This window comes from Hyaena hyaena, unplaced genomic scaffold (assembly GCF_003009895.1).
Source record: "Hyaena hyaena isolate Hyena2069 unplaced genomic scaffold, ASM300989v1 scaffold_614, whole genome shotgun sequence".
NCBI classification, from domain to species: Eukaryota; Metazoa; Chordata; class Mammalia; order Carnivora; family Hyaenidae; genus Hyaena; species Hyaena hyaena.
In genome coordinates, this window is record NW_024081244.1 from 1,124,444 (window position 1) to 1,138,110 (window position 13,667).

At 47.1% G+C, this 13,667-nt stretch overlaps 1 protein-coding gene, 1 long non-coding RNA gene and 2 other non-coding genes across 4 annotated transcripts; 2 read left to right on the plus strand and 2 right to left on the minus strand.

The window, feature by feature from the left end:
• Nucleotides 1-1,731: 1,731 nt before the first annotated feature.
• Nucleotides 1,732-2,918, minus strand: LOC120248830. Its single transcript, XR_005532691.1, has 2 exons — nucleotides 2,744-2,918; nucleotides 1,732-2,112 (listed from the first exon to the last, which is right to left on the minus strand). It is a non-coding gene; the product is annotated as an uncharacterized LOC120248830 (long non-coding RNA).
• TRNAY-GUA lies at nucleotides 1,908-1,996 on the plus strand. The gene is given in 2 exon segments: nucleotides 1,908-1,944; nucleotides 1,961-1,996. It is a non-coding gene; the product is annotated as a tRNA-Tyr (tRNA).
• A 925-nt stretch (nucleotides 2,919-3,843) lies between the features above and the next one.
• Nucleotides 3,844-6,862, plus strand: ABT1 (activator of basal transcription 1). The gene is made up of 3 exons (XM_039257336.1): nucleotides 3,844-4,123; nucleotides 4,678-4,877; nucleotides 5,016-6,862. The coding sequence occupies exons 1-3, from the start codon at nucleotides 3,883-3,885 to the stop codon at nucleotides 5,394-5,396; spliced, it is 822 nt and encodes a 273-aa protein (XP_039113267.1). The 5' UTR covers nucleotides 3,844-3,882; the 3' UTR covers nucleotides 5,397-6,862.
• A 1,228-nt stretch (nucleotides 6,863-8,090) lies between these two features.
• TRNAN-GUU lies at nucleotides 8,091-8,164 on the minus strand. Its single transcript has one exon. It is a non-coding gene; the product is annotated as a tRNA-Asn (tRNA).
• Between the last annotated feature and the right edge of the window lie 5,503 nt (nucleotides 8,165-13,667).

The following is a 13,667-nucleotide window of genomic DNA, read 5'->3' on the forward strand; positions in this document are numbered from 1 at the left end:
TTCCATAGTTTTGTGCTTGTAAGAATCCCATAGAAATGTAGCCTTTGCATCTGGCTGCACGATACTGCAGGGGGGATTTGTCCCTGTTGTTACATCTATCAGTAGTTTGCCTCTTTTTATTGCTGAGTGTTCCATCGGAATATTGAGTTTTAGGAGAAGAAGGCAAGTTTGAGCCAGAACCATCTAGGAGTGAATTAGTCACACCAGTGTCTCAGACTGAAATCAGCTCTGCAATACCATGTGACTGAGACCGAGGCTTTTAGTTCTCAAGTGAGCACTTGTACCTGACCTAGCAGCAGCTGATAAAAAAATATACAGAGAGAGCCTTTTCTCAGGCCCTGTTGTGAAATGGCAAAATTGTGAAAATTGGAGAAGCTTGGATTTGAGAGACAATATGAATTTAGATCCTAGAGCTTGGCTGCTTTCACCACTGGTTCAAGGCTCTGTTAGGACGCGTGCTATGTGTCTGACTTCTGACTCAGAAACTGCCGGATTCTACTTTTCTACTTTAGGTATCTCACCTTTCCCCCGGATTAGGGTAGATTATTGGAAAGAAATGTGGGGCACTTGGGTGGCATTGGGCTCCGGTCATGATCTCACGGTTGGTGGGATGGAGTCCAGGATCGGGCTCTGCGCTGACAGTCCCTGCTTGGGACTCTCTCTGCCCCTCCCCCACACTTTCTCTCTTTTTTTTAAATCTTTTTTTAATGTTTTATTTATTTCTAGGAGAGAGAGAGAGAGATCGTGAGCAGGGGAGGGTCAGAGAGAGAGGGAGTCACAGACTCTGAAACAGGCTCCAGGCTCTGAGCTGGGAGTCAGCACAGAGCCCGACGCAGGGCTCAAACCCATGAACCGCGAGATCATGACCTAAGCGAAAGTTGGACGCTTAACCGACTAAGCCACCCAGGCGCCCCTGCACTTTCTCTCTTTCTTAAAAAATAAGAATATATGGTCTTTTTTCTAAAAAAGAAAAAAAGAGAAATGTACTAGACCATATATTCTTAGTATCTCATGAGAGGGAACAGAATAACTACGTTTAATATTAATTATGGGTTGCAGATTTATCATCGAAATCATTGGGTAGGGCCTTTTGAAGAAAAAAACTTATTTTTTCGAGACTACAGTTATGAGGTACTTTTTAAGAAATAATCTTTTATAGATAAATTTACCAGAAATCTCTTCTAATGATACGTCTGTCCAAGTGACTTCCTATTGTCTCCAACCACGTTCAGCTGGGAAGCCAAGCCCGTTATAGGTGCTCATTAGCAATGCATGATAGCGTCACGACAAATAAATGTCTACATGGCTCTTTTCAAAATTGGGGAGGGGTGTATTTCATTTACTCGTTCCACTCTAATAGGAGGCACTTAATTCCTAAAAATAACACACTCAAACAGGATGCCTCTCATGGTTTGGGTCTAGCACATTCCCGTCCGTACGTTATTTTCCTTGTCTTTCGAAATGGGGAAATGCAATGTTTCCAAAGTGAACTTGGCAGGGTCCCTGCTTCAGGACAGTAGACCCTCTTCAACCCAGTTGTCCGTGTTTAGGGTAAGTTACCATTTACCGGCCACTTAAACAGAGAGGCGGTAAGCAGCTGGGACAGCGGGGCTGCGGCGGGAAAAAGGGCGACGGGCCTGCCGTATTCTACCTAAAGGAGCAGGACACGGAATATGGACGGTGGTGGTTCCTTTTTTAAAGGCCTGAAACAGGCAGTAAAAAGCACAAAACTTAAGTTTTCACGGATATCAACTTTTTAATATACACTCTATGATCACGACCCCATCCGTTTTAGAACATTGCCAGCACCCTAGAAAAAACCTGCACGTTCACTTATATTTTAAAAACAGTCCGAACAAAGCCAGCGGGAGAAACATGAAGGTATTCTAACGAGCCCTACCGTCAAGCCTTCGATAGCTCAGTTGGTAGAGCGGAGGACTGTAGGTGCGTGGCTGTGGTCATCCTTAGGTCGCTGGTTCGAATCCGGCTCGAAGGACTTGACTCTTTTTGAAAGTCTCATTGGCAGCGCACGCCTGGTCCCTTAGCGCGTGTCAGAAAACTTGAACACAGGTGGGCACACTCTCATTTGTCCTCACATATGAACCCGTAGGACTGAAAAGTAATAAAAATAATAAACGACCCCAGGTACATACACGAAAACCTCCTTATGTAAGTGGGGGTCTCCAGGAAGGCTGACTTCTCATGGAGTTTGGGAAAGGGTCATGGGGAGCCGGGACAACTGGAAAGACGTCTTGATCCAGGTTTTACATTTTATTTTGGCCGCCCGGCGGTCTTTCTGGGCTCTCTGCTACGCGGAAAGTTAAGTGCCTAAGCATTTTATCAATGGCAATTTGAAATACAAGGTGGAGAAAACAGCATACGCGTCCTCGCAGCCATCACACCTGCACGACGGGAACCATCTGTCTCCGCAGACGCCCCCCTTCCACCCCCGGCCTCCTGAGCAGTGCCAGGGCGTGCTTTCTCTTCATCCGCCGTTGCTCGGTGCTTTTAAGACTAAGAATTAAACACGGGACCGAATCTTTTCCTCCTACCGCCCTCTCCCTCCTTGAAAAGAGGAGCGGCGGGCCAATATTAAAGTTCTCTTCCGTAACATTAATGAAACCGGCGTGTAGGAAGTCGGAGTCTGGTTTATTAGTTAGACCTTTCGCCCACCCCACCGGAGAGCGCGGCGCCGCGTTCCCGCAGGAATATTCTGGGAGGCCTGTCCGGCACGAGCTGTCACCTAGGAAGGGAGCCTGTGGACACCCGCGTCCCCTGCTGCTGTCCTCTGCGTTCCCTTCCTCCTGGCCCAGCGGGATGGGAACTTCTGTCCCGCGGCGGAGACGGCGGGTCTAAATTCCGCCTGCACTCGCCCGGGGCCCCTTCCGGAAAGCGGGCGGGACGGTTTGTCGGCGTCCCAGGCCGCGCCCCTTTCCGCCCCGAGGCGGGTGCGCGGGGGAGGAGCGGCCGACGCTGGAGCATCCGGACTGCGCCCCCTGCTGGGCGCGCCGGCGCGCGCCGGGGCGGGACGGGGCCCGACGCCCGCGCGAAAGCGGCCCCAGAGCGAGTGCGAGGCCCCCCCGCGCGGCTGTCCGCGTAGACAGGGCTAAGCGCGCCGCGCGGGGGTCTCCTGACTCCGGGCCGTGTATACACAAGCCAACAGGTGTTTAATATAAACATGAATCACGTACCAAAACAAATGTATGACAGGCGCCAAGCACGGGTTTAAAACAAGGGCAGTAACTGTTACACATTAACATTTTTGGGACATCTTCACAAAATCCAATCTAAAATTATTCTAAAGCAAACAAAATATTTTAAACTAAATGAGGTCACGCCTGAATTTTCACAACGTAAATCTAATTTCCAAAGCGTATATTTGCGAAGTTAAACTACATTTTCAAAACTCAGAAACATTGAAAACTCGAAGCTAAATTTTGAAAAATAATTCAAATTTCAAAACTCAAGATAATTTTAAAAACTGAAGTAAACTTTGAAAAGTGGATCATCCCCCAACCGCAGTCGCAGCCGGTCCCTTGAGTAAAACGCTGTTTTGATCGCTGACACACCAGAAACCTCTCCGAGCTTCCCAGTTTTCCAGCACTTCCAGAACAGCCTGCCTCCCGCCTTTTCACACCTCAGCAGGGCGCTCCCTGGCGCGCAGTACCCTCGGGGGCCCACCCGCCGGGCCCCCGCCTCCGCGCCAGCAGCTTCGAATCCCGCGGCCGCCCCGGCTCCCACTTCCGCTCTCCCACCCAATCTGCTGCTTTCACGGATGTCCGCCCGCGTCGGTCCCGCCCCCGCGCCGCCGGCCGTCGTACTCGGCGCGCTGCGTCGTCCTCGCGGCGCTTTACGGCTGTCGTGCTTCCGGGCTCCGCCAGCATGGAGGCCGAGGAGTTGGAGAAGGAAGATGCGGAGCCCGAGCCCCTGGAAGGGAGAGACCAGGAACCAGAAGCGGAGGGGGGGCGGGAGGAGTCCGAAGAGGCGGCTTGCGGCGGCAAGAAGCGAGTGGTGCCGGGAATTGTGTACCTGGGCCACCTGCCGCCCCGCTTTCGGCCTCTGCACGTACGGAACCTTCTGAGCGCCTACGGGGAGGTCGGGCGCGTGTTTTTCCAGCCCGAGGGTAAGAGCGGAGGCCCCGGCTGTGTGGGCAGCAGGGTGGGCTCGCCCGCGCGCGGCCATGGGGCGAACGAGCGGTGCGCAGGCCCTTAGGGCCACCGAGTTCGGGTGTGGGCGGAGCGGTGCGCACAGGTGAGTAGTTGTCGCGTAGTTAAGTCCGGCTTCTCACGTCGACTTCGCGCAGCCCTCTGTCCCGAACCGGTTTTGCCAGTTGGTTAAATGAGTACATCCTGAATAAAAATCTCGGAGGCCTTCTCACAAATCTGAACCCCGCCCCTTGGCCATCGTGGCCCAGGTGTAGACACGGACGCTAACTGAATTGGGATTCGGGGCGTGTGCGAGTTGTAAATAGCAAGTGCAGAGCGGCTCTGACGCAGGAGTTGACGCTGGAGGGATGGGTTGAGTTAGACGTGGGGGAAGGGTGCACGGGGAATGGCTAGAACTTGGGAGCCCCTTTCCCGGGCAAAGGCCTTGGGGGATCCCGGCCTGTGGGCGGGTGGGAGGTGAAGTTCATTGGGGGGCACGTTCCTAAGCCGCTGCCGTGTCCTCGGCGCGCAGACGGCTTCGTGAGGCGCAAGAAGAAGGCGGCGGCGGCCGCGGGCGGGAAGAAGCGGCCCAAGTACAGCAAGGACTACACCGAGGGCTGGGTGGAGTTCCGGGACAAGCGCGTGGCCAAGCGCGTGGCGGCCAGTCTGCACAACACGCCCATGGGAGCCCGGCGGCGCAGCCCCTTCCGCTACGACCTGTGGAACCTCAAGGTGAGGGGCGGACCCGTCCGCGTCGCGGCCCGAGCCGGGCTCCTGCGCCCCCTGCGGGTGGCCGCACTTGCCCTCAGGTCCTCGGGCCCCTGACCTGCCTACGCACGTCTTCTCCTGTTTTGTCTCTGTCGCCCGCAGTACCTGCACCGGTTCACGTGGTCGCACCTCAGTGAACATCTTGCCTTCGAGCGCCAGGTGCGCAGGCAGCGCCTGAGGGCTGAGGTTGCCCAGGCCAAGCGCGAGACCGACTTCTACCTCCGAAGCGTGGAACGCGGACGGCGCTTCCTTGCCGCCGGTGGGGACTCCGCCCGCCCGAATAGCACCTGGGCCTTTGCCCAGCGACCTACTGAGCAGGAGCTGAGAGCCCGGAAGGCAGCCCGGCCAGGGGGACGTGAACGGGCTCGCCTGGCGAGTGTCCAGGACCAGGCTCGCTCCAGCCGAGGGCTGCTTGCCAAGATCTTCGGAGCTGCAGCACCCTCAGAGAGCCGGGAGGAACCCTCCCTAGTCAGGGACTCGTGAAGGGCAGAGAGACCCCTTCCGCCTCCTAGTCACGAGAAGGACTACTCGGGCAGACGTTTTATCTTTCACAGACCGGGGATCTCTGATGAGTGCGCAGACGTACCTTTTGTGGGCCTCTCCCTCTCCTGTTGCCTGGGGACGGCCCCTAATTCATACTAGCATGAGTGTGACTACCGCACATGCCTGTTTTGATTTTTAGTTCTCTACCTCCCGCCCAGTGGGAGCCTCTAAAAATCGCACTTTCGGGCTGACCTCAAGCTAGAGTGGGAATGTCCAGTCCAGGCAACTTTTTTTTTTTTTTTTAACCAACTGTAAGTGAAGGATAGCAGCAACGTCCTTTTTAGTTAGAGAAGATTAACAGGGACAGGGGTTAATGGAGAGGGACTGGGTTGGGAGTCACCTTCCAAATGTATTTATAGAAAAGAAAAAATATAAGTATTTGTATGCCTTTGTAGTTTATTTGGCTTGCAGGGTGCATTTTACAAGTTCTAACTTTTATCTCCTCATGTCCTGTTCGCTCCCCTTAATGTCATCTGGTCTCAGAGCCACCTCCCCCTCCCTTCCACCTTCAGCCTGGACTCTTTCTGTCAAATTAATTTCTTAGCTCACTTTATCAATTATCTAATTCCACATTTCCCAAGTCACTATATGAGGACATAGTGACAGTAGGTGGTAACACACGGCCCTTGCCATTAAGAGCTGGAGACCACTAGGAAGGGACAGGTACTCGAGAAATAAATGGAAGCACCGCGGGCATCATGGTACAAGTATCTACGGGGAGAGGAGGAGCCGTGGGAGGGCTTGTTTTTTCTGGGAAGACAGGCAGTGCTTAATGTGGGGCTCATTCCCGGTCACACTCTTCAGAGATGGGTCCGTTGTCACCAGCTTTTCCAGATCATTCCTGAAAAGTGAGCCGGCATCTGAGTGCGGCTGGTGTGCTCCTGTGGTTGGAAACCAAGCTCCACGGTTGGAGTGCTGGGTTCTAACCATTGTAAAGGGAAGCAGAACGGGGAGCTCGTGGGGCGCCCTTCTGGGAATCAGGGCCTGGTGAGGGGGACGGGTCCCAGACAGCATGCGAGGCAGCTTTAGAAGCCAAGCCAAATCTAGTCAGCCACCAAGAGAAACTGCAAACTGCAGTGTTAGACTCAGGAATCTAGATGGAGCCTCGCAAATTAGAACTGGTCAGGGGCGCCTGGCTGCCTCCGTGCATGGAGTGAGCAACTCTTGATCTTCAGTTGGGTGTAGAGATAACTTAAAAGTAAAAAAATCTTTAAAAAAAAAAAAAAAGGTCAGTAAAACTTACAGGAAGTAGTAGGGTGATTATAATAATTTGGTTTTTGCTTGTGCTATGTAATCCCCCTTCCCCCCCTCCCGTCCTCAATATAATTACTCGTATTTGGGTGAAGTGGATTCACCCACTTCTTTGGCTCTAAAGTAATAAAATCTTAGTCATGTCAAGATTTTTATTTGATAGCTGCACTTTATTTGGGAGAATAAAATGACCATACGGTAAAATATGATGGTTATTTGGTGTAACGTTAACCACACCCCTATGCCTCTCCTAGCCATCAAATAAAGGCATCTGTGTATGTTACACCCTCAGTCTTGGGAACTGGATTCCCTTGTTTCTGTGTTCACTTCCTGTGAGTTTGTTTCCTGTGGATTGCTTCCTCAGGTCAGGGTGTCTTTCCAAGTGACCCAGAAAAATGCAGTGTCAGAATTTGTTTATTCAGAATTCTAAGTGCCTGTTGTCACCTTTGCTAGATAAAGAGAATATCAAGATTAAGAAACTCCATCCCCTTAGGTTGCTAGCAATTTAGAAAGCAAAACATACAGGGCTTCATAATATTTTGAATGAAACTGCTCTCAGGCTGCGTGGCGTCAGGTATCAGTATATTCAAGGTCAGCATCTAAGGCTCCGGCTCAGTAGTTACACACAAACAGCTCACACCCGCAGCCTCGTAAACTGGGTAAATTGCAGGTGAAGTGAGACATGAAAATAATGGATGGAAGAAAATGAATTTCTCAGGAACCAACAGCTTGAGTCTGTGTAAACTAAGCCCTTTGAGGTCAGGAAAATGCCTTTTTTACACTTAACATTTTATTTTTCTTTTAAATGTTGCCACAATAACCCTGAGGTGGGTCAATTTTAGTTGTACAAATACAGTAATTGTATACGTTCCCAGAAGTGGATTCACAGGGTAGTTTTGGCAGATAATGTCAAAATACTTTTCTATGAAGAGTGTCAGGGACCCTGTTGGCGGTTTTATAGACGAGGAAAGTCGTGATTTAGATGGAACGCTCCGCCACTCTGCCCCCGCGGTCCGGTACCGACGTCCAGAGCCGGAGGACCCGACCTGGGGGACCGGCTGGCCAGCTCGGGGCGGACGGCAAGCTTTGCAGGCCTGGGCCCAGGTGCACGCCACCGGACGGACCGCGCAGGTCGGGGGGATGCAATCAGAAAACAAATTCGGTAGAATCTGGTAGGATACGACGGGATTGCGTTCATATCGCTGCACACTGTAGGGTTTCAGTAGATATTTAACCGCTGAAGAAGAGAACACTTAACCCTTTGCCAAGACGCCCTTGGGAGCTATGGTAGCTAGATTTTCGTTTTATATTTGAGAATGTTCAGAAACCTCTTATCTGACAAAATTTCGGAAGTAAAAGCGCGGGGTTCTTAAAGGGAGGAGCCGTCCCTGGGTGGGCTCGAACCACCAACCTCTCGGTTAACAGCCGAACGCGCTAACCGATTGCGCCACAGAGACGGAGACACGGGCAGCTGTCCTGTCAAACATGATCATGTCATTTCCCCAGTCCAGCCTGTACGTAGGACGCACTTAGGAAATGAACCTTCTGCTGGACGTGTATATTGAAGAAATGTTCCGTTTCTTCGTTTTTGTTGCTCCTGTGTTTTCAAAACAAATGTTGACAATACAGCTATTCTTAGAGAGGAACCTCAGTGTTGATTGGTGGGGAGCTGGGCGCGGGACTGCTGTTTACCCTAAATGTGAATGTAATCAAGTAATAATGATGATGATAGTAATAATAATAGTAAAGGACATTCGGACCCATTTTATTTTCACTTCAATAAGAGAGCTTTCGCTAACACTCTGGTTGATAGAGAAGCGCCTGGAAGGATTCTGCACAGGTGAAGATATGTTCAATGGGAAAGATACCAATAAGAGAAACACAGAAGGGAAAACCACTTAGGTTTGAGTGTGGAGACTCATCAATGGATCCTTGCATTATCAGGTAAAAGTGTACTTCCCCGGAAGTAGGATATTCTCTGTACCAAACTACCAGCGCAGAGATCTCTTGCTAACTGCAAAGAGAAAAAAATCTTTACAAAGAGACCTCTGTCTCCACTTAAACTAGGGATCAAATTGAGCATCATTAACAATGGAGACGATTAACACAGGTGCTTTCGATGAAGTCACAGGAAGCACACAGGGACGCCCACATGATATTCTGGCCCAAAAAGGATTAACTTGGATGTAATTTGGCCTTTTGATAACTTCTGGCCTCCTTGTTCCATTTAGCTATTGCTGTGAAACAAGATGCTTAGAAACGTCAGGGATTGTTTCAGTCATGGCTCTTCCAGAGAAGCAGAACATGCGTGATAAATCTTCTCTCTCTCCTCTCTCTCTCTCAATTCCTCTCTATAGAGATCCCCCCCTTCTAGATCCACCTAACTATCATCAATCTATCTATCATCTATCTATCTCATCCTTTACCAATCTGATGGGCTTATGTGTAGAGCTGGCCAGCAAGCTTGAACTCAGGCAGGATTTCTGTGACAGGCAGAATTTCTTCTTCAGGAAAGAAAGAAAAAAAAGGAATGAAATATTAAGAATTTTAAATGTTGGTTGAGTAAAATAAGATCTCGGAGATTTCAAAGTCAAAAAATCCACTTAGGGTCCTCAGCACAGACTTGAGTATTTTGGGATACAAGGTACATGGAAAGGTCGGGAAGGAAGTGCAAAATAGACATTAATACATCCCTGGAAAGAGAGAGCACCAGCCTGGGAAAAGGTGATCAGAAAAATTAAGGTGTGATGTAATTTTCTTTGCTTGGAGGATAGTAAGTAGCCAAGTAATGTGCTATTTTGTCTTATATAAAACTTAGACTTGGAAAGGCTGGATGATTTGCCCAGGGTAACACACTGGTTGATTTCATAATGAATGAACTCCCAAACCTAAACTCTGAATCATTAAGCTCTAATATATTCCTATGACATCATAACAATGACAAGTATTTCAAATATAGTATCTGATCTCCAGTAGAGAGAATAGTGTCATGTAAGTTAACATACTGGTTAATTTCCACCCATCCTTCGTATAGATCTGGGGAATGGAAAGCAGAAACACCTAGTCTGTTGGCTTAAAATGTGCTTTAGAAATATCTAATTATTCTGACCCCAAATCAGAGAGAAGTTGATTAAATTCTTGTGATATGTCAGCACTATTAGCAGGAAAAAAGAGGCAAAGACATTTCAAAGGGGATAAAAAATTTTGACCAATGAGATCCGATTTCTATAATTCTCCATCATCATATCCCAGTATAAACCCTTCTGTTCAGAATCCATTTGAGCCCTGGTGAAATTCTATAGCCGCATCCTTGAATGTCACCGGTTCCTGAAAAATTGAACAAATCCAGAATAGCCTAACTTAAGGGCTATACAATTCCAGAGGTGAATGGACTGTAAAACAAAGCAAAGCAAAGCAAAATATAGTTATAATGGAATAAAATATTCTCAACGAGTCAAGACAAGCCAAGTCTATTCATTCTTACTTTGTGTCTGGTACTGTGTTTGAGTCTATGTGAACTACAACAACAAACAGAATCCAAGTCCACAAGGGACTGGAAATTTTACATGTGAAATCATTTCAAAATGATACAGCACATAAACAAATTGTGAACTTCTTTAGTATAAACAAAATGTACTGAAGGCATTCAAGGAAGGACACCAGGGTATGAACAGATAGCAATGGATGGAATTCACTTAATATTCTCAACTCCAGATGAACAGTACAATTAGCCACAGGGTTTCTAAAGCAAAAGGATGTCAAGGCCCAATTCTCTGAAATTCTGATTTAGATTGCCAAAACAATAGGTTTTTTTTTTTTTTTTTTTTTTGAAATATGCTAGGAAATGCCAATGTGAAGTCAGAATTGAGAATCCTGCTGTTAAAGAAAAAAGCCGGGGCACCTGGGTGGCTCAGTCAGTTGGGTGTCTGACTTAAGCTCAGCTCATGATCTCACAGTCTGTGGGTTTGAGCCCTGTGTTGGGCTCTGTGTTGACAGCTTGTAGTCGGCTTCAGATTCTGTGTCTCTTCTCTCTGCCCCTTCCCTGTTCGGTGTCTCTCAAAATAAAATAAAGACATGGAAAAAAAATTTTTTTTTAAATAAAGAAAAAAGCCGATTCAAGTCATACTAGATTCACTGGTGAGCTTGTTTACCCAAACTAAGTCATAGAGCCCAGCAGCATAGTGGAAAAAAGAACATCAACCACAGGCTCCGATACCAATGCTGATTCTTTGTTCTGCTATTTATTGACTGCATGAATTCTCTTTGCAACTCTTACAAGCAGTTCTTTCTGGAATGTTCTACACTGGGCCTTTGCTTACTCCTCTGTTTGGACAGATGGTATACAGATGAGAACCTATTTTTTTTTTTAATTTTTATATTTATTTCTGAGACAGAGAGACAGCGTGAGCAGGGGAGGGTCAGAGAGAGAGAGGGAGACACAGAAGGAAAACAGGCTCTAGGCTCTGAGCTAGCTGTCAGCCCAGAGCCAGACATGGGGCTCGAACCCACTAACAGTGAGATCATGACCCGAGCCGAAGGATGCTTAACCAACTGAGCCACCCAGGCGCCCCAAGAACCTATTCTTTATATCCATTCCAAATAAAATGTTTCTCAGGAGTATAGCTATCCTTCATTTTCCCCAAATAAAACTGCCTTGGCATGTCCCAGGAACTTCCTTCCTCCTCTATCTATCCACTTCTTCCATCCAGCCAGCCTTCCTTCTCAGGACCCCCTATTAGGTACAGGGGATGGCCTTGTTCCTAATCCTCCGCTCTCTGGCCTCTCCCTTATGTTTATCAGGGACTTCAGTCTCCTTTCTGGCTCTCGCATGTGATACACTCATTCCTATCATACCTCCGATCATGCCAGAATTGTAGATTCTGGTGAAGGCCTTCTTCCTGATGCTGTCCAAGACAGCAGTCTTCGTGCTGTGTGCTCACGTGGCTGAAGGGGCAAGAAAGCTCTCCAGCGTCTCTTCTATATCTTCTGTAAGGGCACTAACGCTACTCATGATGGTTTCCCCCTCATGACCGAGTCACCTCCCAAATGCCCCACTTCCAAATGCCATGAAACAGTAAAGATTTGGAGGAGACACATTCAATCTACAAAAGTTTCTATTTTCCCAAACTGTCATCAATATGGCTATTATTGTTTTTCAAGTCTTTGCTAATATGAAACATTACCAAGAGTTGGATAATTCAAGAATAATCCAAGTCTTTTACATTATTTTGAATATTAATGTGACTCTCTTTGAATATTAATGTGTATATTGGCCAGCTGTGTTCCCGCAGTGACTCCCCTGTTCACATCTTTTCCTGTTTTCTTTTAGTTCTTGATTTGTAGAAACCATTTTACAGCATGAATAGGAACATTTGACCATGACATATGGGAAGAATACTTCCAAATCTGGTGTGTGGTGTAATTAAGTAACATAAGTTTTTAGGTTTTGTACTGTCAAGTCTGATAACTCTTTCATAATTTCTGACACTGATATTATGTGAAGAAAGGCCTTCACAACAAAGGATTATTTTTTAAATTATCCTAAACTTTAAAAAAAAAATTATCCTAAACTTTATTTGGGCACAACCATGATGTTATATTTTACATTAAGAAAATATTAAATATTTTTCTAACGAACCCCCTCCAGACTGTTTAAATTTAGTGTAGTAGGAATTTAATGCTTTCCCCCAACCCTTAATGTTCGAAGCACATTTCAAATAAATGATCCTTTTCTCCATAATTTAAATACCAATTTAAAGATAAACTATTTTGGGGGCACCTGGGTGGCTCAGTTAGTTAAGCGTTTGACTCTTGATCTGACTGATCTCAGCTCAGGTCTTGATCTCAGGGTTGTGAATTCAAGCCCCAAGTGGGACTCTGTGCTGGGCGTAGAGCCTATTTAAAAAAAAATTACTTGCTATATAAATCACCGATCTGTTTTTTGGAATTGCTATTCCACAGCCTTTGGAGGAAAAAGAAACCTTGATCTTCTCTAAGGACGGCAGGGAAATCTTCCACGTCAAGAGAGAAGCAAGTTAGGAAACCTGTGTGGAGCCGCCCTAGATGCTTCTTGTCACATAGGTCTCTGTCACAATTCGTTTTTGTTGCTCTGGGAATTTGCCTCTTTATGTCTTCTGTTTAGTTCCTAGAGAAGCTGGAGGTTCACACCTGAAGGGCAAGCTCCCTTCAGCTCCACCTTTAACTCTGAGGCTTACTGTACCCCCCCCCCCCCGAGGGAGGCGAACAACAGGTCAAAGGAAGGGACACACACCAGCACCCCTCACACACAGTCCTGGTGCAATCTCTGAAGATCAGACGTTCAAATCAACTCTCATGTGAGCATCAAGTTCCATATATGCCTCAGATATAAAATGAAACGTGCCAGAATCCAGCCTCAGAGCACCGCAGAGAAGGGACTTGGCCTAGTCCTGATCCCATCACGTGGATCTCAAACTCTTTAATACAGGCTTAGTTTCCTCACCACCTGCAAACTGGCGAAATCACTGTTATCGTCCCAGAGTCGCCAGGGAGCTCTGGATGAGACGATATATCATAAAACAGCTCCAGATGATGTAATTGACTATTCAAATAGAAAGAATCACTGTAAAACAGTAAAAATAGGATTTTAAAGCTTGGGATGGCCTTAAATACCACACAGTGGTCTGTTCAAAAGAAATATCATGCAAGCCTCAAATGCAATTTAAAAATTTTTAGTAGCCACATGAAAGGAAAACAGAGAGACAAGTGAAATTTGAGTAATATATTTTATTTAACACAATATATCCAAAATATCATTTTAACATAAAATGGATATAAATTATTAAGGAGATGATTTACACCTTTTTTTGTACTAACCCTTCCAAATCCAGTGTGTATATTACAGGTATAGCATATCCCAGTTTAGACTAAAATTTTATGTGCTCAATAGCTACCTTAATAGTGCAAATATATGGTGTAAAT